General features: G+C 42.3%; 1 protein-coding gene across 4 annotated transcripts in view; it reads right to left on the reverse strand.

Annotated features, from left to right (window-relative positions):
• The window catches only part of syt7a (synaptotagmin VIIa), a 135066-nt gene that overhangs the window by 32761 nt on the left and 77354 nt on the right, over positions 1–24951 (reverse strand). For 2 of the 4 annotated variants that reach the window (XM_088996364.1, XM_088996363.1), the window contains 3 exons: positions 23219–23386; positions 18231–18647; positions 7844–7981 (listed from right to left, as the gene is read on the reverse strand). In XM_088996364.1, coding sequence (XP_088852490.1) covers positions 7844–7981; positions 18231–18647; positions 23219–23386 — 723 coding nt within the window. Of the gene's footprint in view, positions 1–7843; positions 7982–18230; positions 19383–23218; positions 23387–24951 lie in introns of those variants that run through there. The other 2 variants (XM_088996361.1, XM_088996365.1) reach the window with 2 other exon arrangements.

Raw genomic sequence — 24951 nt, forward strand, 5'->3', positions numbered from 1 at the left:
ACCTTGCTCATGCGTGACTTTCAAGTGTCAGTTATAGACCTTTTCTCATCACTTTGTCAGAGACCTTTGTCTTTTCATCAATCTTGATGTTTCTTTTTTTCGCATTATTGGACTCTTGATATTTCATTTGTGGATTCTCAGTGTTTAGTTGTACCTTGTCTTTGGCTCCTTGGGATAATTTTTTCATTAAAAAAATATTTTTATACTAAATATTTTTGTTGTTGCAATTTGTCTGAGCCTCTGTTTCTAGAGCCAAAAACATGATTTGGTCCGGTCCAGAACTTGACATTAAGCAAGCGTCATGCTCTCATGTAATATATGATCAAGATTGGCAATAAAAAAAAGACATTCTCACAGAATGCATGAAATCTTTCAAACATGGAAATTTGCATCTATATCTATTAATATCTCCCGGATGTATTCTAAAACAAGCAACGCCTCCTCTGGCTTACACCAAGTGATGCAACATCCATGCTTGAATAATTGAAAGGCTACGGGCAAGTGGATTGAATGTTAATGCGGCGCAAGTATACGTCCAGCCTCACCCAGTGCCGAATGCGCGTCTTTCTTGGGTGGCCAACTCGCTGCTCACGCGGAAATCTCGATTCAAAGCTCTTGGGGAATGTGGCTTCTCTTTATGGCAACACCGGAGGAGCCTCTGCTATATGTAGGTTCACTGAATCGCAAAAGAATTGTACGAGTAAGGACCAATGAGGCATTAACAAGCTACGCTAACATTCTAATTAAGCTTTTTGCATATCAACAGCTGATGGATGCATGTGGCTGATTGTAAATATCTCAGCGTGCTCGCTTCCAATCAGCGCAACCGACCGTTTTTCCAATTCTGGCTGTTCTCGTATGTTCGTTTGCTGCGCAATCGATCACGTCGACAGCCCCGCGAATTTTGCGAGCACATCTACAAAAGTGTTTGTCAGCCCAAGCTCCGCCTCATAAACTCATGCTCTCTCAGAAAGCTTTTATCGCATTTTTATTATGTGATCGCACACACACACACACACAAGGTCGGTGACAGTGCCGAATGAATGTCGCGGACTATATTCGATTTACGTGGCCGGCAGGGACGATATCGTGTTTGTTTAGCGGGCTTTCAAGCACAGCAAAGGAACAATTAAGCATTAGCATGCTTGATGCCAAAGGGGCAAAGAGAAAGCCCATGTAGCGGATGGTTGACCCTTTGATACTTTACATGCATGTGCGCTTGATTAATAAGCAAGGTTAAGCGTGTCAAGAAATACTCCATGGTGAGATCAAATATAGACATGTGATTAATTAGTGAGTTAAAGTCTATGTAGAATATTGATTTTTTGGGGTAGCGACTGGACATAGAGTCTCATATGGATGATCACGAACGGGATAAGAAAGTTGCTCAAATATGTAGTTTTTGTAGTTGAACCTCCAATAAATTTGCTGTGCATTTTAACTCATTCACTGCCAGACGATGTGCAAACATATGTACACTCCAGTGCCAGGGTTTCTGTCATTGTCATTTGAATTCCAGGACCCACAGAATACAGTAAAGTCTCGTTATATCAATATTCTCGGGAGTCGGAAAAAATATCGATATAACCGGACTATCGATATATCCGATCCTGCGGCATGTAAATTTTCTCCTTGCGTTCATAGAAATAGTATCGTAATAAGCAGTACTATCGATATAACCGATATAACGAGACTTTACTGTATTGAGTTTTAGGACTACATAAATATTCAATACAGTGTTAGAAACGTTTTACTGACAACATTAGAAAAGAGTGAATTCCTAAATTTTATGAGTCTGGTGATATAGGAGCTTAAAATGAGGGTGGCTCTCCAAAATACAATGTAATACATACATGTTACTTTATAATAATAATAATAATAATAATAATAATAATAATAATAATAATAATAATAATAATAATCAATCAGCATCATATTCATAATAAATACACTAATAATACAATTCATTTATGAGCGCCTTTCGAAACTCTCAAGGTCACTTTGCAGCAACAATAATAACAATAATAATAATAATAATAATAATAATAATAATAATAATAATAATAATAATAATAAATTTTACTTATAAGCACCTTTCTAAACTTTCAATGACACTCTACAGCAATAATAATAATAATAATAATAATAATAATAATAAAAATAATAATCTTATATTGCGCTTTAACAACAGCTGAAGCTGGAACAAAGCACTAACACGGAAAAGGGAATTGCTGCATCCTTGTGGAAAAGAAATAGGATTGCCAGAGGCCTTGGCCAGCACTTTATCGGCACCCAAGCATGAAAAAACAAAACCCAAACAAATTCGGGAATGGCGCTCCACATCATATTTTCAATTCCCGAATAAATTTGTGAATGGCAGTGACTGAGTGAAAGAATATCCTTTTATGATTATTTGACAAATTGTTACGCAACTTTGTAGAGTCGACATAATGGACATACTTGATGAGATCTTACTGCGAAACATAAAAAAAATTCTGAGAGTGAAACAAATCATCACTATTTGATGTTTGACTTAAGCCTGCAAAACATGTATAAAATCCTTCATCCGGACAAAAATATGGGGAGATTGAGATGAAATGAACATGGGAGGAAAATGTGATGATCAAAGTTCTCTGTTTCGTTCAGTTTGGGGCCATTGATTCGGAATTGATGATGCTATTTCGCTCAGTACTTGGATTCATTTAGATTTTATGGATCCTATATGTGACAGTCACATAAAGGGCATGTTTGATGTAAATACACCATTTTTTATGAGAGAACGAGAACTGTGTCTCCAGCTCCAGGCAGCTCCCAGATGAGACTAAGCAGTATTCCAAAAGTTTGATCGATTCGATCATAGTCGGACATCTGTGAAGTCAGCACTAACGCTGAAGGGGGGAATCATAAACTTGACTGAGCGTTGCTAACACACCACAGATTTCGTTTCAGCCTTTCTATTTAGCGTCTAATTAAAGTGTGGCTAAATCACTCATTAAAATACTTCAGCTTGTAATTTGTCAATAAACAAACGACACAATCGGGAGCTCGGTGGAATTAGTGAACGACACGGGAGCTCTGCAGAATGTTATGCACATGAAAGTCTTTCAGGTTAGCTAAATACTATTTTTTGTGTCCGTTTCCAAGAAATTGCATGATCCTGAGGTTCATCTCCATGCACTCAATCACAGCGTATAAAGGTGAGTGATTTAGCCTTCGTGCTGGTGCACAGTCGCCATAGCGCGGATGTCTTTTGTTGGTTCCATTTGTGAATTTGGCCAGCCATTAAAGGAAGTTTTCAGGTGAGCATAATGGCTGCAGAAGCCGGGCGTAATATGGAGGAAATGGCAGAAATGAGGTTATGGGGGGTCTCATTTTCTGTGGCTGAATTTCATCCGAAGCCTGGGTAACTGGGATGTTTTTTTATGTTCATAAAAGAGGATTTCTTTCCAAAAGAACACTCATTTGCAGTACTGAATGGGCCGCAAGTGGGAAAAAAAATGTCACAGGAAAGTTTTGCTAGCACTTAACTCATTCACTGCCAGACGTGCAAAAATTTGTACACTCGAGTGCCAGGGTTTTTGTCATTGTCACTCAAATTGCAGGACCCACAGAATATTGAGTTTAAGGACTACATAAACATTCAATATAGCGTAAGAAATCTTAGACTCTCTTCTTTCAACAGAAAAAAAGTGTTAATTCCTAAATTATTTGGGTCTGGAGTTAAATGAGCTTGAAATGAGAGTGGCTGTTCTAAATATAATGCAATACAGTACATACATATTGGTTTATATAGCTGGAGCTGAAAAAGCGCTAACATGAATAAAAGGGAAATGCTGCACCCTTGTGAAAAGGAAAAAAAAACATTGCCAGAGGCCATGGCCAGCACTTTATCGGCACCCAAACATGAAAAAACAAAACCCGAACAAATTCGGGAATGGCACTCTGTCAAATTTTCAATTCCAGAATAAATTAGTGAATGGCAGTGAATGAGTTAAGGTCCTTATTAACTCATTCATTGCCATTCTCAAATTTATTCGGGAATTGAAAAGCCTGTTAAGGCAATTCACGATACGAACACATTTTAAACATCTTTTCTATTTCTCTTTGCATCATTTTGTTTTTCTTGGACTTCCTGTCATGTCACATCCTGCCCGCCTTTACATGATGTCACATCCTGCCTGCCTTTACATGACGTCACATCCTGCCCGTCTTTACAAAAGCGCTCCCAACACGCCCCATCTGTCTCTTTTGCTTTTGGCTTTTTCCGCCTGCCTGCCCTTCAGGGTAGTGGGGGGTCACAATTTGTGTCGTCCCCAAATTAAAGAATCTTTTTGTGTTTACTTGATTCTGCTTCATTAATAATGACTTTATCAGCGCCATTCCAGAATTTTTGGGGTTTTTGATTTTTTTATTGGGGGGGGGGGGGGGGGGGGTGCGTTTGAAGCATTTGTCAGACCTCTGGCAATGTTTTTCACTCCCACGAGGGGCCAGCATTTACCATTTGTACAGTTGTCCCCACTTCAAGTCCAGATAACTCCAGACCAATGTAACTTAGGAATTATTTTTTTTTCCCCTGATGAAATCAGAATCAGAAAGCTTTTAATAGTCCCACAATGGGGAAATGTATTTGTAAGAAAATAGTCTCAGGCTTCTTATGCCGCACTGAATGTTTATGTAGTCCTAAAACTCCATATTGTATGGGTCCTGGAATTTGAGTGAAAATGACAAAAACCCTGGCACAGGAGTGAACACATATTTGCACGTCCGGAAGTGAATGAGTTAAAGTATTTAGCTTTTGCAAAAAAAAAAAAGCCATTTGAGGTCACGTTGGCATTCTAAAGGCCATCGTGTTGTTTCACGACTGCGTGCGGACTTTTTGTCGTAAAAGAGTTTACGTTTCTAGTCTTCAAGGTCTCACGCTGATGAAACACTTGCGAGCGAGACATAATTGGTGTGACGAATAACCAAAATTTGTTCATCCGACGACGCCATTTCAAGGCGCGTGTCACATCATGTATCTCCAAATTGTCTCCAATTTGTCACACAATCAGAAGTGAGGTTAAAAAGAAATTTAATAGACCGGAGGGGGAATTCTAACGTGCGCTACTTGTGCCAAGGATACAATTTCACTGTGCTTGAGAGAGGGGACAAAAAGCTCTCAAACTGACCACACTCATGCACAACAGAGGCGCTGTGCGCTTTAAGCGTTTTGCTTTACAAGAACAAACCGATGTTGTAATTTGTAATGCTTGAAATGCTTCTTACCCTCCTGATCCACACACACACTAGATAGAATGCAAGAAAAATCCAAATATATTGGGAGATGACTGGAATAGATCCTCATAGATGAGTGCAAATCTTTTGGCTTCTCATATGGGAGGTGGCAGGCAAGGAAAGGGTTTATTTATAGCAACATATTTATGTAAGCGATGAACATGTTGTGGAATAATGAGAAGGCTCTCTGGGCCCTTGGTAGAGCTACAGAGGCAGATTTCGTCGAGCAGCAGAGGGTGATTGAAGGCAGCTAATGAGCATGAGGCAAAAAAAAGGCAGTGGATGAAGAGACGAGAATAATAAAAGCATGAAAATACAAAAGAAAATGTGCTAACTATAGGGGGTGACAGGTGTGAAATGACAAGCAACAAAGGTGATGACAATATGGAGGAGAATGTCATTGTGGTACAGGAGATGATTATCGGCCTTCATTTTCATTGGTTGAAATGAAGAGAGAAAATGTATTGGAACACCGATGGGGGCAAATAATCCCTCATTTGATGTTATACGTCATTCAGGAGTGGTCCATTATTAAAAAGGTTTCTTCATCTGTCCTTCCATCTGTCAGACGTTTCACTACTCATCCAAAAAGCTTCATCAGCTAACTAAAATTGTGCTGGTAGCTCTGGCCTTATATATATATATATATATATATATATATATATATATATATATCCAGAATATCCATAGGTAGCTGTGCCAGATCTCTGCTCTGATAGGTCCCTGCTCTAAAGTTGGGGGGAGCAGAGCACTATTCCACGAAGCTAATCAGATTAGCTTCAGGGAATAGTCCTCTGCTAGTCAGATTAGCTTCGTGTCCCATCAAAGCAGAGGTCTGGCACCGCCACCTCTGGACATTAGGGATATATGTATTTATTCGAGAATAACGCACACACGTGTCTAACACGCACCCCTAATTTTCAATTTAAAATCGGTATAACATTTTGTTTCACTTTTTCTCGGCTCAGACCAAGCATTGTGATAAAAATAATTTATTGACAATATAAATACTGAATGACAATGTAAACACTGAATAGAAACTCTGGATATTGGTAATTGTGGAAAACAGCAATGCTTATCCTCACGTTTCAGTGTGGGCGACGCGAGAAAAGGAAATGAAGCGTAGCTAAAGAAATGGTAATCAATAATAAAAAAAAGGAATGCGCATGATCCGGGTCTTTCCAAGAATCGAAACTGAATGGCGAGAATAGCCATGGAAATGCTGCCCCCTCCTGGAAGGGATAAAGCATTAAAGACAACCGACGCCTCCGGACAACTTGTGTCTATAATTTGTAAAATGACTTCAAATGACTTCTACTGAGCGTATTTTACAAATATTCCACCGCATATAGCTATATTTTACGTTTTAAGACTCGCGCTGAATATTCAGAAAGTCTTGTTTTTGAGTTGGTGACGATTCCTAACGTGACATCACGTCAGGAACGCCCCTGACCGAGAAAGCGACACACTATGCATTTTGGGTACTTTGGTCTGAAAACTTCGTGTTGATCTGTGTCGATGGTGAAATTAGAAGGAAAACATACATAACGCGATGGTGAATCGTGTGTTACACTAAAACTACTATTTGATAATAGTTGACACAAATTCCCAGCAGACAAATCAGCCCATTTTCAACGGGAGCTTGGGCGCCATCTTGTGCATTTTCCGGGACGCTACATTCGAATCCTGACGGCTCGAATTGATACAGAAGGACTTCTTTAATCGATTGCAAACATTTATGCTTAACTCTTGGGAACTATTTGAATCATATTCATAACTGGATGAGTAACAAGAAAGCATCTTCTCCGAATCTGAAGGCATTGTTTTGATTCTAGAGCAAGGCAAGACGTCTTGGAGTGATGTCACGAACAAGGGGGCAGGACCTTCTGAAACTCACCATCTCCGAGGTCATTTTAACTCATTTTTATTGGTGCTTTGCATTTGCCTAAAAATATCAGCCTGCGTGTTTTGGGTATTTTAGATGCTATAAAACGTTTTTCTGATGTCAGTTAGGAAACAAAAAAATGGTGTCGGTTGTTCTTTAAATATACATGAGATTTTTTCCCAGGCCTCGTTTGTAACGCACACCCAAACTTTTGAGTTATTTTTTAGGTAGAAATGTACACGTTATAGTCGAATAAATACAGTATATATAAAGGGCCAGAGCTACTGGCACAATTTTAGTTCACTGATGAAGCTTTTCGGATGAGGAGTGAAAAGTACAGATGATAGCTGAAGAAACCTTTTCATCATCTGATATGTATTTCTTCAAAATTGTTGTTTTTACAGCTAACTTTCAAAATGCTTTGCCTTTCCACTTCAAATTGGCAGCCATCTTTTCCCTGCGTGTGGTTGCCCTATTATCTCTTTTGGTGTCTATCTGCGGTGGTATTTCAGCTACGGTCTTTATCACATTTAATTGTCGTGAGTCACCACGAGAAAACCCAGACTTTCCTCAACGGAACTCATTGCTAAGCTCGTTCTTTAAGATCCAACTCTTGCCTTTTCTGTCATTTGCCATCTTCTGCACTCTCCCTAAGACACACGCACTCAAAACGTTCTCTGGTACCTCTTCTCAAGGGGGGGCTCCTGAGCAGCTGGCAGGACTGGCTGCTGCTGCTGTGTTTCCTGCAGATCAGGGATATTGGCAAAGTCGTCTTGTTCGGCCACACCGATGGCTAAAGACAGGACCACCAGCTTCCCTTCGCTGGCTCCCCGGAAAACAAAAATCAGATAAGAGAGACACACGTAGATGGGAAGAGAAAGAAACAAAAACAGGTGCAAAAGTGTCGTAAAAGTCAGCACAGAACATGAAGGGAAAAAGAGAAGAGAAGACAAAAGACAGCAGTTAAGGTAAGGGCAGCTAGCAGCCATGACATAACATTTCTGGACATTATTACAAAAGAACAAGTCACCATTATAAAAAAAAATGCAGATTCAGAGAAAATTTGGTACATTAGAGAACAGCAACACTGTCCAGGTAAGGATATTAACGAACCTGAAATGCAACCTGAATAAAAAGTGAATAATTAGGGCACTCAGTCAACCTCACACCTCGGCAAAAAACTGAACTTGCGACACGCGGTGGAATAAAATTTCCTTTATGGACTACAATGGAAATTAAGAATTAATGAATCAATGTAATGCTTAAAATATCTCAACTGAGATGAAGCGAGTGGTTCGTGCGTCGACCCCAGAGTGCAGAGGTCATGGTCTATGTGGAATTTCAGGTTCTTTCTGTGCCTGGGTGGGTTTTCTCTGGGTATTCCGTTTTTACTCCCACATTCCCAAAAACATGCATGGCAGGTTGATTGAACCAGCTACATTGTCTCTCGATGCGAGTATGAGCGCAGATGGCTTATTCGCCTCTGCGGGCCGTGCGATTAGCTGTCAACCAGTTCAGGGTGTCCTTTGCCTACTAGTGATATGCCCGACTGAGCCGAGGCTCCAAGGCATGTGCTGAGTAAACAATTTGCGATTCAGAGCATGGGTCAATTACGCTTGTGGCCACCCAGAGCCTCAGAACGCACGTGGTTATGCCGAAGCCTCGTAGGACGGGATTTATACGTCATCACCCACTCGAAGAGTCAAAATAAAATGGGGCACCGGGGCGTCAATGAGATCACATGTGGCACTGATACACCCAACTTGCATTTTCAATCGGATTCAACGCACCGTTCACAACAAATAAGATCCTCTGTAAGGGATCATTTTGAGCAGATCGTGGCCCCGCCCCCAGCTGTCAATCCGAATGTGAGAATATCGTTTATTTGCCGGAGCAGCTCTGCACAAAATGATGATACAAAATACACTGTTTCGTAAAAAACACGTACGACAAATTTCTCCAGCATAGCAGCACAGCAATCGGGGAAGGGGGGGGTCGACGTGTCCACCGTCGCCAAGGCGGAGCGGGTGGGCTCACAGTCGGTGCCGCCGCCTCTTTGAGATAGGTGACCTCTTCTGGCTTCTCCGTTAACAGGGAGAGCGATTTTTGGAAAGCTCGCATGCGTGGGAAGCCGTGCGTATTTGGGTCAGCAGAAAGCGTGTGCGCCGACACAGTAATAAAGATTGATAATACGAAATATAGAATGATTAAAATGACACTAAAAGTTATAACATTTATAAATGAACTGTCAACATTTCGGTATATAATAGAATGCAATGGAAAATGTTGCTTAAAAACAACAGATTGACATCGTTTACTATCCTGTCGTATAGGAGTTCTGCGATTTATGGCCGTTTGACTTAGCACGGTTTTGTCGGAACGGAACCAGGTCATAACTCAGATGTTACCTGTATAGGCTGGGGTTACGCACTACTTCTTCTAAAGGGGGAAATTGAGTCGATGGCTGCTGACAGAAGTTCCAAGTCCTTTTGTGCCTCAATATAACTTCACATATAAGGTGCACCTGCATATAAGGCACAGAGTCAGGCTTTTGGGTGCGCCATATACACCGGAAAATACGGTAGTTCAAATCTTCAACATCTTCGCCACCCACCCAAAATGGCTGCCATCGGCTTTGGCCAGCTCGGTCGAATTAAGCCTCCATTCCAAAGATCTGGACTAATTGTTTCTATTTGAGTGACATCGCGTCTAGAGATGCTTGGCGTGTGTCACCGCTTTCTGGGTCACCGGTCTCTCGCTCGCCGCCACGCTGCACTCCTCTCTACACACTTTATTATTGAGCCAGACTTCCTCCCGCAAATCCCTTACATCCCTATCCCCCTTTCGTCTTAACCATCCCGCCTCCTCATCGGTTGCCGCCAACTGCCACACGCACCCACGCTTCTATGGCTTAAGCCGCCGATGCCTATTAATGTACTGCCGCTGAGAAAATACGCGACTGTCAAGATCGTAAAAAATATGATCCCCCTTTGCTTTGCAATTTTGCTTTTCTTACATGCAATTCGAGGCTTTTTCTCAGAAAAGCGCTTAAGGTGGTTTATCATCTTTTTGCTGCACACACATCGTGGAAGTTTCCCACCTTTTCTGTCATCCTTGGAGATGAAGGTGCATCCCCAGTCATAACTTGTTCACCAAAGATTCCCCATGTTGCTCACTTAAAAAAGTTTTCAAAGTGATAACCTAAATCTTTCCAACGAACTTCAAGAACAAGGTAAAAAAAAAAGTAAAAGGATTATAAATGTCTCTACTGTGAACTGGAATTACAGTAACCCAATTCTGATACATATACTGTACAGTCAAACCTTGGTTATCAGCCATAATCCGTTCCAGAAACTCGTTCCTAAAACTGATTTAGTCGAAAACCGAAATCAATGTCTGAAATTTCCCCATTGTGGGATGAATAAAGGTTTTCTGATTCTGATTTTCTGATTCTGAAAACCAAAATCAATGTCTGTTTTTTAAAATTATTTTAATATTGAACAATCCAAACACACCTGCTCACAAAGGAACACTAAAAGAGAATAATGTGTCGGTCTCAATGAGACGCGACAAAAGGAAGTGACGTATAAAGAAGCAGGGGGGGGGGGGTTGTCCAGTGATGCATTCAGGTGCGCTCAGTTTGGTCGAGAACCGATTTTTGGTTTTAAACAATTTTTAGGCCACAGTGAACGGGACATTACATATGCAGAACAGCAAGAATGGTAAAACATTTTATCGAGATGGTTATGCGATGTAAATTCTGTGATGTATGGTTATGTGACGATTGTTCTGTTTTGATATCCGGAACAGATGATGTTCAATGTGCTCAAACATGACCATGGTTTCCCTTTTCTAACTGTTTATACAAAAAATTAAATACAAAGTTTAACAACAACAAAAAAATTGGGACGAAAACCGAATTGGTCGAGAACGGAGACGTTCGAAAACCGAAGTTTGACTGTATACTGTATGCACAGTCTGTACACTAATTTCTTCTGTGCTGTATGTCATGCCAGATTTGACAATAAAGCAAACTTTGACAATAAAGTATACATTTGACTTATGACCGATTCGACTTACGACCACCCGTACGCACGACCATGACCTATGTACGACCATGACCGCCAGACCCAATTTTTTTTTTAATTCTACACCTAGCACCGCAACGCGCAAGCAGCCCGGCAACACGTTCTGCAATTTTGGCCAGCCAGCCAGCATCTCACTCTTGCACAGCAATCTACCGCGTGACTACACTCAGTATATAAATATAAAATGATTACAAATTACACTAAAAGGTATAACATTTATAAATAAACTGTAAACTGTTTGGTATATACAGTAATAAAAAAAATATATAAGATAAAATATAAAATGATAAAAATGACATTAAAAGGTATACAATTCATAAATGAACTGCAAACAGTTTGGTACATAACAGTATTCAATAGAAAAAGTTGCTTAAAAATTGATTGATTGAAAGTTGCTTAAAAATTGACAGATTGACATATCCTGCAGTATAACCTTCGTGTCGGCCATTTTGAATGGATTTCGATTTACGACCGGTTGGTCGGAACGGAACCCGGTTGTAAGTCGGACGGTACCTGTATTTTTAATTTTTTTTTGCGGAAAGATTATGTGGTTTAACAAAGTATTTGACATTAGTGATATGTGTTTCCCCACATGGTTTTCATCTAATCAAACAACAGGTCCTGATTCACTGAATCACCAACAGCTGTATGAGTTATCCTCAAATATTTTATACACCCTTCCTGAAAAATAGTGTTACTTTGTTTTGAAAGGCTCCTAGTATTCACGTTGACTTTCTATTTTTGGGCTAATCGTTGTCGTCTCAACTTTTTTATTTTCCATCCGTCTATTACTGACATCTTGACATCAAGAAAGACAAATTACGGACAATATAGCATTTTTAACAAAAGCGCTCAGAGAGAGCACATTTAAACATTTATCACCTAGCTAAAAATCGAAGGTAGGTACATATTATTATTATTATTATTAGTAGTAGTAGTAGTAGTAGTAGTAGTAGTATTATGTGCATGGTACCAATGCAAACGACACGTGAAGGCACGAGTCTGAATTCAAACCTTGAAATTCATTATTTTGAAAAGCTGTTTTTTTATTTGCTGTACATCCTTCCAATTAAGGAACAGTATCGTCTGTGCACAGTAGACTGAACAAATAGTTATTGGCTCACCCCCCATATTTTGTTGATGAAGTCATTTACACTTCAGCAAAGCACTTCAAACGACATATTTGAAAGTAAAGAAAGATCAATTGAGATGGATATGAATATGAATAATAACACCGGGGGGGGGCATTGATTAAAAGGCTAAAACTGCCGTTGCATCTCGCCCTGGAGATCCATTTGGTAAAACAGCTCAAAGACGTACATGAGTCAAAGACGTTGGCAATTTGACTCAGCAATGGTTCGCTTGTTTGTCAGCGATTGAAAACTCCAATATTAGCTTGCGCCTCCTACTTCACTGCACCATCATTAATCATCTGAGGTGTTGCTATCGTCGAGAAAATGCAACAATGACAACCCTTAGCTCGCATTTGCATGATGACTTGACCAGAATAAGCTTTTCACTCAATGACCTTGGTGCTTGCAAGTTCCATATTGCTAATGCTTATTGTGCTGAAGGCACAAAGACCGGCTGTGTCACTCTCATATGGCCTCACATCCATAAACCTGATGGAAACTCATTCACTTTTTTTTGTCTTCACCACCCCGCCCACCCCGTGTCACTCCATCCTCTTATGGCCTGAGGTAACAATATATTGGAGACGAAATGGTTTCAGTTGACACAAGATCAATACTTTGGCTGCTTAACCCTTGCACTTATCCCGATCCTCAGCGACACGCGGCCTGTCTGATGCGCCCTAACAGACTTGTTAGTATCTTGGCAGACGGAACATTTACTAAGTAGCACATAAGTGAGGAAATGTCCCAAAAATCTGGACTGATATTAGTTTGCACACCTCATAAAATATATACAGTAAAGTCTCGTTATATCGATATCGGTTATATCGATAGTACTGCTTATTACGATACTATTTCTATGAACGCAAGGAGAAAATTTACATGCCGCAGGATTGGATATATCGATAGTCCGGTTATATCGATATTTTTTCCGACTCCCGAGAATATCGATATAACGAGACTTTACTGTATTAGGACTATTTGTGTACCCATAACATTGAACTCATGGGTGTATTCGGGAATTGAAAGTATGACGTAGAGTGCCATTCCCAAATTAGTTTGGGTTTTGTGTTTTCTTTCTTGGGTCCTGTGTGAAGTTAAGCGGTGGCAAGACCTCTGGCATTATTTTTTTCCTTTCCACGAGGGGGCAGCATTTCCATTTTAGCGCTTTGTTTCAGTTTCAGCTGTTGTTAAAGCGCTATACGTATCAAGTATAAATACGTATAAATAAATTTGAAGAGCTGCCCTCATTTAAAGATCATGTAACTCCAGACTCATATAATTTAGGAATTAACTCTTTTTTTGCTGAAAGAAGAAAGTCTAAGGTTTCTAATGCTGCATGTAGTCCTAAAACTCAATATTCTGAGGGTCCTGGAATTCGAGTGCCAATGACAAAAACCCTGGCACTGGAGTGGACGCATTTTTTGCACGTCTGGCAGTGAATGAGTTAATAATGGTGCAGAGGTAACATTGTGCGTGAATGGGACCATATGAATATGAAATATTGAGAATATCTGTGACATCTCATGAATATTTTAAACAGGTGACACTGTCCTGTTAAGACAATTGCGCTCAACACACTGAACAGATGTTACAGTTTAGCCGAGCATGCGGCGTAAACACTGGACATTTTATCAGGTAGTAAAAAAAGCAGGGGTTGAAAGTTGCTGACCTTTGTGGTACTATTTAATTTAAAGCAATATTGACATCTTGCATCGATAATTAACAGCGCAATAGAGTTGAAGTCATTCCTGCTCAGTGCTGCATGCATTAACGTGTCTAAGTATTTCATTAATCACGTACTATTCATCATTTGGAATTTGCATAAAAGATATTAAAAAAAACACCCCTCCTCTTGCATGCCACAAAATGTAATCATCATCAGCAGGAGATATATTCCATCTCAGCCAAATATGAGATGTTGTTCCAGCTTGAAAACAATGTGTGTCGCCGTCAACAACATTGAATTAACATTTATATTGGATATTTTTAACACGCCAACGTCGGGGGTTGTCTGCTTTCATATTAATCTGTAAACTTCTACATGGTATATGCATGAAGTGACTGTGTAGGGACATGATTAAGAGTAATAGGTTTTACTCAAAGTTTCGGTGCAATCCCAATAATGTTCACACCCATGTTAATATAATACTTCTTCTTTTCCTTTCAGCTTTTTTCCCTCAAGGGTCGCCACAGCGAATCAATGTCCTCCATCTATCCCGGTTTTGTGCATCCTCTTCTCTCACACCAGCTACCTTCATGTCCTCTTTGACCACATCCATAAACCTCCTCTTCGGTCTTCCTCTCGGTCTCCTGCCTGGCAGTTCAAGGCTCAGCATTCGTCTCCCTATATAGTCACTCTCTCTCCTCTGGACATGTCCAAACCATCTCAGTCTGGCCTCTCTGACTTTCTCTCCAAAGCCTCCAATATGAGTTGTCCCTCTAATGTACTCATTCCTGATCCTATCCAACCTGGTCACTCCCAAAGAAAACCTCAACATCTTCAGCTCTGCTACCTCCAGCTCTGCTTCCTGTCTTTTCTTCAGTGGCACTGTCTCCAGTCTAAACATCATGGCTGGTCTGACCACGGTTTTATACACTTTTCCTTTCATCCTAGCTGAAACCCTTCTATCACACATCACACCTGACATTTTTCTCCAGCCGCTCCAGCCTGCCTGGACACGCTTATTCACCTCTTTTCCACACTCTCCATTGCTCTGGACAGTTGACCCCAAGTACTTAAAATCCTCCACCTTCTTTATCTCTTCTCCCTGTAGCATCACTCTTGCACTAGGATCCTTCTCATTCGCACACATATATTCCGTCTTGCTGCGACTGATCTTCATTCCTCTCCTTTCTAGGGCATATCTCCACATCTCTAGTTTGTCCGCCACCTGTTCCCAGTTCTCGCTACAGATCACAATGTCATCTGCAAACATCATGGTCCAAGGAGATTCTTGTCTAACATCGTCTGTCAGCCTGTCCATCACCATAGCAAACAAGAAGGGGCACAGAGCTGACCCCTGGTGGAGTCCCACCTCCACCTTGAATTCCTCAGTATTACCGACAGCACACCTCACAACTGTCTTACAGTCATGATACATGTCTTGCACCGCTCTGACATACTTTTCCCGTCACTCCAGACTTCCTCATGCAATGCCACAGCTCTTCTCTGGGCACCCTGTCATACTCCAAATCTACAAAGACACAATGCAATTCCTTCTGACCTTCTCTGTACTTCTCTATCAGCATTCTTAAAGCAAACATTGCATCTGTCGTACTCTTTTTTGGCATCAAGCCATACTGATGCTCACAAATGTTCACTTCTGCTCTTAGTCTAGCTTCAACTACTCTTTCCCAGAGTTTCATTGTATGGCTCATCAACTTTATTCCTCTGTTATTCGTACAACTCTGCACATCTCCTTTGTTCTTAAAAATGGGCACGACTACACTTCGTCTCCATTCCTCAGGCATCTGTTCACCATCTAAGATGTTGTTGAATAACCCAGTCAGGAACACCACGTTAATATAATACACGTACGGTAAATCAGTGGGAACAGTTTGACGGAAAGAGGTACAGTAATAGCCTTCCCTGGACCTCAGATATACCGTATTTTCAGCACTATAAGGCACACCGGACTCTATGGCGCACCTCAAATGAATTACATTTTTCCATGTTCCATATATATAAGGAGCACCGCATTATAAGGCGCTACAGTAGAGTCTGGGGTTATGTTATGCACTTATTAGACCACAGGTGTCAAAGTTAAGGTCCAGGGGCCAAATCTGGTGCAGCGCTAAATGGAATGTCAACAAAATAGTCAGATTTCACCATAATTTTCCTTTTTTGATGTCAAACATGAAAATAGAGATTGCAGAATAGTATATGTGCTATTTCCATTTTTATGAGCTCAAAAATATTCCAGGGAGTTTTATCACAATACAATAATCGATCCATTTTCCAGACCACTTTATCCTCATTAGGTTCACGTGGGTGCTTGCGCCCATTCCAGCCGTCTTCTGGCACTCGGCGGGATACACCCTGAATTGCCAGCAGAACGCAGGGAACACAAAGACGAACAAACATTCGCTCTCACACTCACACCTAGGGACAATTTGAAGCGGTAAATCAGCCTGCCATTCATGTTTTTGTAATGTGGGAGGAAACCAGAGGACCCAGAGAAAACCCACACAGACCTGGGGAGATGCAAACTCCACAGGGATGCTGGGACCCGGTGTTGAACACACAACCTCTGCACTGTGAAGCCAGCGTGCTCACCACTCGACTACCGGGCTGCCAATACAATAATAAGTAAAAATTTCAGACTACCAATCTTCCTTCTTTAAAATGTTGATGTTTCTTATGGGATTTAATGGAATATTTTGGCTTTAAAATTTTCAGGAATGAACGAGAAAGATTAAAAATTATTTGAGACAATAAATAAAAAACATGCACAAAAAAAGCACAATTTTCCATTTCTAATGATTGTGCCCCCCAAAAAAACGAAAATGATGGTGAAATTGAGGGAAAAAAATCCACCATGGAAAGTAATTTTAAGAGAATTAAACGCTCTTTAATATACCTCAGCATGCACCACGCACTACTTCTTCTATGGGGGAAAAGGAGTCTACTGTTGCAGAAAGCAGTTGCGAGACCTTTTGCGGTTCAATATCACTACACATATGAGGTGAACTGGCGTATAAGTGCAGGGTCATCTTTCGAATAAAATTAAGGCTTTTGGGTACGCCTCACACAACGGAAAATACGGTAAATTAACTCATTCACTGCCATTCCTGAATTTATTCAGGTCTTGAAAAGCACGACAGGGAGCAGCATTCCCGAATTTGTTGGGGTTTTGGTTTTTCTTGCGGAGGGTGCCAATAAAGCGCTGGTCAGACCAATAGCAATGTTTTTTCCCATCCACGAGGGGGCAGCATTTGCCTTTTTTTCCATAGTGCTTTGTTACAGCTTCAGCTGTCGTGCTATATAAATCAATATGTATTGTAGTTTGTACAGCCGCCCCCATTTCAAGCTGAGATAACTCCAGACCCATATAATTTAGGAATTAGCTATTTTTCTGATAAAAGGAGTCTCAGGATTCTTACGCTGAATTGAATGTTTATGTAGTCCTTAAACTCAATATTCTGTGGGTCCTGCAATTTGAGTGACAATGACAAAAACCCTGGGACTGGAGTGGACACATTTTTTACACATGGTCTGGCAAGTGAATGAGTTAAAACGGAATAAATCACACTTAAGGGTATCGTAGAGCTAAGGATTAGTCTGTAATAAAATATCCCAACACCAATAACTGTCATGATCTGGTTGGCGACCAACGGGGGACGCTGTCGGCCCCGCCTGCACCTGCACAGGTGCTGGTCGTCCCGATCAGATTGGCGACCAGCGGGTAGAGACGTCAGCCCTGCCGCAGCCTCGCAGGTGCTGGTCGTTCAAATCAATGACACTTAAAAGGACACATGGCACGATCATCCGGTGCCGATTTATTGTTTGTTTGCTGCTTGGTTGCAGCATGCATCGTGTACGTGTTTGTTTAACCTTGGCGGACTTTTACTTTTGGTCTTCTTTTGCTACTTTGTATTTTTTCCATTCAGATCATTTTGATGTTTTACATTTTGTTCCTGCTGACTTTATTTTAATACAATTTGTCAAACAACCTCCTGCTCCCTCCTGCCTGCTTTTTGGGATCCGAACCCGCCATCACCACCTCGCAAACCGTGACAATATCATAACTGTGCATTACATTCCGATGTATTTACATGCTGGCTGGCATTCATAAAACGGGCCAACAGATGCGAAGATTCTACAAATATACTGAGGTAAATACTCACAGGAAGGATTTGACGTCCATACCGCGATTCCGGATCTGGTCCATCATGTAATCCCAACTTCCCGGATTGGCCCGCGAGCGTCCTCCTGCGCCAGCTCCTCGATAGCGAGAGGCGCCCGCTCCTGCGGGGGCGCCTCGCGTGGTCCGTGGAACGGCTCTTTTACCTGCACCTCCACCCTCACCGGCGCCACCACCTGCCTCTCCTCTCCCAGAAGCCCCGCCTCCCCCCGGATGTCCAGGTGCCGTGTGCAACTGTCCCAAACTCTGGGATGTGGTGGGCGGGTGTCCAAATCCACAGCCCGGTGGGTTCATGAGGGGCTGTTGGAGACTCTGCTGGCGTAGCAGCGTCCGAGGGCGAGTCGGCCCACTGGGAATGTGTTCCAGGGTGGACGCGTAGGACAATACTGGATCCCCGAAGCTGGGAGGGCAGAGGAGCAGGGAGGAAAGTGAACGAGAAGATGGCCACGGCCGACAAAGGACATGGCGATGGAAGGAGAGAGAGTCGGAAGAGGAAGTAGGAGAGGTGAGTCGTTCAGAAGAGGATGCGTCGTGGAGGGCGACAGAACCATCAGAGGTGATGCAAGGTGACAGAGGGCAGCAGGAAATGGCGGCAGAAACCGTCAGGTTGACGTCAGGGTGGATGGAAAGTTCGTCAACAGAGGAAGTTGTTGTTGGCAATGGGTTCGATGAAGCGGAAGGTTGGATGGGGAAGGAGTCAGAGGGTGCATCGGGGGGAAGTGGAGACAGGAGGAGGAGGAGACAGAAGGAGAGCAACGTCAGGCAGCAGCAGTAACAGCAGTAGCAGAAATAGCAGTAGATGGTGCAACCCGAGTGAGCGCCGTGCACCGACTGCTGTTCGCGCGCCGGCGTCAGCCAGCCGTGCGCCTGCTGTGCGCTCGCCCTACGCGCCGCTGTCACGTGCAAGGTCGGCTTACGTGTCAGCCCACCGTGAGCGCGCCGCCGCTTGCGACAAACAGTATTTCGAGGCAGTAGTGGTCGGATGCGGCGAGTCCGAACGAGCGCGGGGCGTCTCGACGACGTTTGGCTTGTCGCTTTGCAGTTCCCGGGCCTTCCCGCTGAGTTTTTTTTGCTCTGATGAGAGATCCTCATTTTTCTTCACTCATTCGTGAAAATTATCCGGCAGCCTCTTTTGGGTCTTTTAAACACAAGCTGCTTCTCTAGAGACATCCATCAGCCAACCAAGGCCTACATTATGTCTCCCTCCCTCTGCCAACTTCTCATTTCCACTCCCCTTTTAAGTTCTCAAGATCGTTGAATGCTCAACTGTGTGACATCTAATCTTACCTACACATCAGTACAAAACTAACCTGTACATTATCTTTTTTTCTGTCGACTAAATCGATTAAAAGGCTTCTTCAGCCGTCATCTGTACTTCTTTGAAAGTGTTGGACGTTTCACTCCTCATTCAAAGAGCTGTGTCAGCAAACTAAAGTTGCGCTGGTAACTCTAATACGCTAACTAATAGCTGGCCCTATGTATATATCCCGAATGGACGGTGTTGGTAGTGCCAGACCTGTGCTCTGATAGGTCCCTGCTCTAGGTTGGGGGGAGCAGTGAACTCCTCCCTGAAGCAAATCGAATTAATTCTTTTGTACTGTCTGATTACCTCTAATGTCTATGCCTGGCGCTGATTGCCCCATTAGGCTGGTATTACCTCATCAGCATGACTAAGCCTACGTGGCAACGACCTAAGTTGTTGTAAGCACGATCCAAATTAAACCACAAACCACCATGGTGATTTGGTGAAGGGGCTTTGCAGTATACAAAAATGGCTTCTTTTACCCCCCCTTTCAAACAATCTATTTTCTTTATCTAAGATTTTAACCTCACTGTTGTCAAATGAGAGGTTGCTAGCTTTTAGGTGCAGAGGTACTGTCGACTAAATATATCCTCCAGCATCAGCTGACTTCCCAGACGATCTGAATTAGGTCATGAGACCCATTCGCCTCTGTTTACTCTGCTTCGCACTACTACACCTGACGTTAATTTGCAATTTTGGTCTTTTTTTGTGCCGTTAATCAAATTTAATGGCCGCACATAAAAGCTAAAAGGGGTGAGGTAACGTCAAAATGAAATCGGAATCATAAATTGGTCGGAGTGGCCGTACATGCTAACGGTAAGATGGAGAGCGATCACAGTAGAGGGTGACGATGTCGGAGAGTCTGAAAATGGGGTGCGAGACACAAACACAGGGACACAGAGACTCTTATGGCTGCCCGAAAATAGAAAGCAATTATAGAGCAGGGGTAAAAATGAAATGAGGGGGAGGGAAGGGGAGAGGGTTGAGCAGATGAAGGATGAGGTAGTGATGAACATGAATGTGTCGTGTGGTAAGAAATCACAAGCTGGCAAAGAAAGGTACAAAAATCACGACCGGTTGAAAATTAATAACCTCATACGAGCCAAATATAAAGTCTCAGTGATGTCACACGTCACGGGAGGGTGAAATATCCCAGTTGACATCATGGATGACACACCGTTTGAACCATTGTGTGGAATTTACACTTTTCTGTGTTGTGTTTGAGTAAAAGGGGCACTTTGCAGTCCCAATTTGGTTACAGTGTGCGGTGGAGCTGAAAAACTTGAGTTAGTGCGGTGTCAGCTCAAGGTCTTATTAGGTTCACGTCAAGATTTGCGCTTAAGCGCTCATCTTGGCGCCTGCGCTCAACCTCGCTCACTGTTGAAATTGACCTGCTTCGTCAGAACAGTAAACATACCGTAGTTGCTGATGATTTAAAAATGCAAACATGACTGTCCTCTGTACGTACAATAAGGCAAGCTACACGGGCTGAATGCGTCTGGACTATCGCAATCAAGTTAATCGGAGACTCAGACTGTCCAATAGAAAAACTGTGACGGCCTGGTATTCTTGTTGAGAAAAGAATAGATGATTTAAGGTTCCACGTATAATGTACTGTATGACTTTTTATTCAACCACAACCTTACAGCCTTTGAGACACACTTACGTATAATGTATTTTCCAATGTGTAAGGCGCACCAGAGTATAAGGCGCAACCCCAATGAATGGTGTATTTTCAGACATTTTTCCATATACAGTAAAGTCTCGTTATATCGATATTCAAGGGAGTCCGAAAAAATATCGATATAACCGGGGCTATCGATATATCCGACCCTGTTTGCATGTAATTTTCTCCGTGCGTGCATAGAAATAGTATCGATATAACCGGGACTATCGATATATCCGATATCGATATAACGAGACTTTACTGTATAAGGCGCACCTGCAGTGAATGAAAAAGGTTTTTCAAATACAGTGATACCTTGGCTTACGAACTTCATTGGTTCCCAGACAGAGTGTGTAAGGCGAAAAGTGTCTATCCCAAAAATTAATTTCCCATAGGAAACCATTAAAATGAGAATAATCTGTCCCAGGACCCCATAAAACAATTTTCTACTTTCTAATTTTCTAAGCCTTAAAACTACACAACATATACCTTATTTTATGTATAATAAATGTGCTATTGTATTATAATTGAAGAAATAAACTGTACAGTATAATAAAGTCGTTTTATTTACCATTGTGATGGTTGTTGATGGCTTGGAGTGGCTGGTATCATCGGCATTAAACACTTGATCAGGAACGTAGCCTTCTTCTTTCACCACCTTGAGGAATGATCCCTAAGCGGTGCTTTCTCTGCGATAATTTTACCTTATTCCTCATCAATTACAGATGGCTCGTGCGGGTTATTTATGGAGCCTGATTGATGGGATATTTTAACCTTCCAGTCTACACTCTGCTTTTGAACTATCAAAGTTGAAACGAGTCCAAATTTCACTATTTTCTATCCATTTTCTCACCATTTCTCTTTTGTTTTTTTTTTCCACTTTTTTTGTTTCAAGCTCTGTCGTCTCCCTTTCGTGTGCGTGTTTTCTTACTCTCTCTCTGTCGTCTGCCTGTCTCTTTAATGTTTAATCTCCCCGCCTCACTGCTGCGTTCTTGACCAATGGCATGGCTTTAACCGAAGACTGGGGGCGGGTAATAGAGGACAAAGCAGTCGGCCACCATTTTCGTGTTAGGAGAATGGGCTCGTTCGTGAACGACACATCACTCATTGTGGCAGCTCCGTATGTATCCTGAAAAATAGTTTGTATGCCAAGGTATAATTTTCATAAATGTAACGTTCGTAAGCCAAGGGGTTCGTAAACCGAGGTATCACTGTATAAGGCACATCACATTATAAGACGCTAGAGTAGAGGCTGACGTTATGCACTACTTCTTCTCTGGGGGAAATGGAGTTGGTGGCTACTGAGAACTGTTGTGGCTCAATATTACTTATAAGTAATTACATATACTATACAATTACATATAAGGCGCACATGCATATAAGTGGCAGGGTCATATTTAGTAAAAAAATGGCTTTTGGGTCAAAGTCAAAGTCAGCTTTATTGTCAAATATGCTAACGTGCATGTCATACAGCACAGATGAAATTACTGTCCTCTCAGGCCCAGCATTCAAGGCACTTATAATTTGGTCATAATTTGGGTATTCCTTATACACAGGAAAATACAGTAATTAAAAAAAAGCAGAATTATTGCATTAAGTTACGTAGAGCCAAAAATGGTCAAATTGCATACAACACAGAGCTGTGTGATCACTTATACTGAGATAGACGGTTCACATAAGAAAAGATATATGTGACTAGAGGCAGCTTTACAACAAAAATGTATTTGAAACGTTCGCAAAAGAGGTAGCTGGTTCCGGTTCCACTTATAGTTAAGTAATATTGTAAAATGTGTGATATATATACAGTACTATATTGGTACAACTAGGTCGACGGGATCTTTCTTCATACTTGGAAATGTAAATTTTATTGTAAAAGCTGAAGTGATATGATATGGCATTTCAACCCATCGCATGATAATCATTTGCAAAACCGCGAGCAGTGCACGACAGCTCAGTGGCGCGTTCCGCCTCATTGCTTGGGTATGACGCAGGCCAAACTCACTTGCTGGGTCTGAATCCTCCAGACTGCACGTGGCCCTGGACGGCCTGCCATCTCCCGGCCTTGGCTCCCTCCGCCGTCATGCTCTTCATGCTGTCACTGCGATAAGGCCCAACCCCATCATCCCCATGCCCAGTTGCTGCCCCCTTCTGACACCCTGACACTGCCCCACTAAGGGAGACACAGGATGCAAAGGTATGGCAGCAGAGAGAGGATACAGAGAGAGAGAGAGAGAGAGAGAGAGAGAGAGAGAGAGAGAGAGAGAGAGAGAGAGAGAGAGAGAGAGAGAGAGAGAGAGTGGGGGAGAAAGAGAGAGGGAGAAAGAGAGAGCGACAGAGTGAGAAAGAGATGGAGAGACAGAGAGAGAGAAAGTGCGAGAGAGACAATGTGAGATACAGAGAGAGAAAGACAATGTGAGATAGAGAGAGAGAGAGAGAGAGAGAGAGAGAGAGAGAGAGAGAGAGAGAGAGAGAGAGAGAGAGAGAGAGAGAGAGAGAGCAATGGGAAGTGAATGAGAGAGAAAGAGAGAGGGACAGAGTGAGAGAGACAGAGATGGAGAGTCAGAGAGAGAGGAAATGTGTGTGTGTGAGAGAGAGAGAGAGAGAGAGAGAGAGAGAGAGAGAGAGAGAGAGAGAGAGAGAGAGAGAGAGAGAGAGAAGAGGGAGCAGTGAAGGAGAGAGAAAGAGAGAGGGACAGAGTGTGAGAGAGAGAGAGAGAGAGAGAGAGAGAGAGAGAGAGAGAGAGAGCAATGGGAAGTGAAGGAGAGAGAAAGAGAGAGGGACAGAGTGAGAGAGACAGAGATGGCGAGACAGAGAAAGAGAAAATGTGTGTGTGTGAGAGAGAGAGAGAGAGAGAGAGAGAGAGAGAGAGAGAGAGAGAGAGAGAGAGAGAGAGAGAGAGAGAGAGAGAGAGAGAGAGAGAGAGAAATAGCAACGACAAGCAGAGGGAAAAAACACCCAAAAGCATGTGAGAGCAAGAGAGAGAGACACACGTACAACATACACACAGGAAAAGAGGTTGAGCAACCACATGGCTAAGTAGGTGAGACACATTAGTCGAGTGTATGAGGAGACAGCTTTCCAAGCCCAGTGAAAAGCAAGTCCGTGAAAAAGGGGTCTGGAGTCCAGTGTGTTCAAACACAGAAATGGGGAGAGCGTGCGGGAGAGGTGGTGGGGGGGGGGGGGTCGAGTGGGGAACGAGGAGAAGCATTTGCACGGGGGAGCCTGTGGAAGGTGGAAAACCAACAAGGTCACTCCATCTGGGCCGAAAGGACCAAGCTCACAGACGCCAGCGTTCTCCAGCGGCCGCAGCAGGGCGTGGATACTGGCCATTAAACTCTCATTCCCTTGAGACCAGCCGCTATACGAAGCCGTTCAATGGCGGCAACAAGAGAGATGCTTTGTCCGCGGAGTGAACATAATGGACCATTTTGCCGTGCTATTGAGAGTGAAATTTAGCTTGATAGAGCTCCGCCATTCCCAATAAATACCTGATATTTTAACCTCCATTGGATTATCGTTGAGCAAAACTGATGTGGAAGATGCATAATACACTTAACCCCTGTTTTCGACCATAATCCGTTCCAGAAACCTGTTCGAAAGCCAATATGGTCAAAACCGAATTCAAATAAATTTCATCAATGTCTGCTTTTTTTAAATTGTGATTGAAAAACACAAAAAAGCCTGGTCACAACTGGACACTACACAATGGGAGTCGAGTGCATTCAGGTGCGCTCA

The sequence above is a fragment of the Hippocampus bargibanti genome, linkage group LG05 (assembly GCF_051943395.1).
Source record: "Hippocampus bargibanti isolate YZ-2025 linkage group LG05, ASM5194339v1, whole genome shotgun sequence".
Classification (NCBI taxonomy): Eukaryota; Metazoa; Chordata; class Actinopteri; order Syngnathiformes; family Syngnathidae; genus Hippocampus; species Hippocampus bargibanti.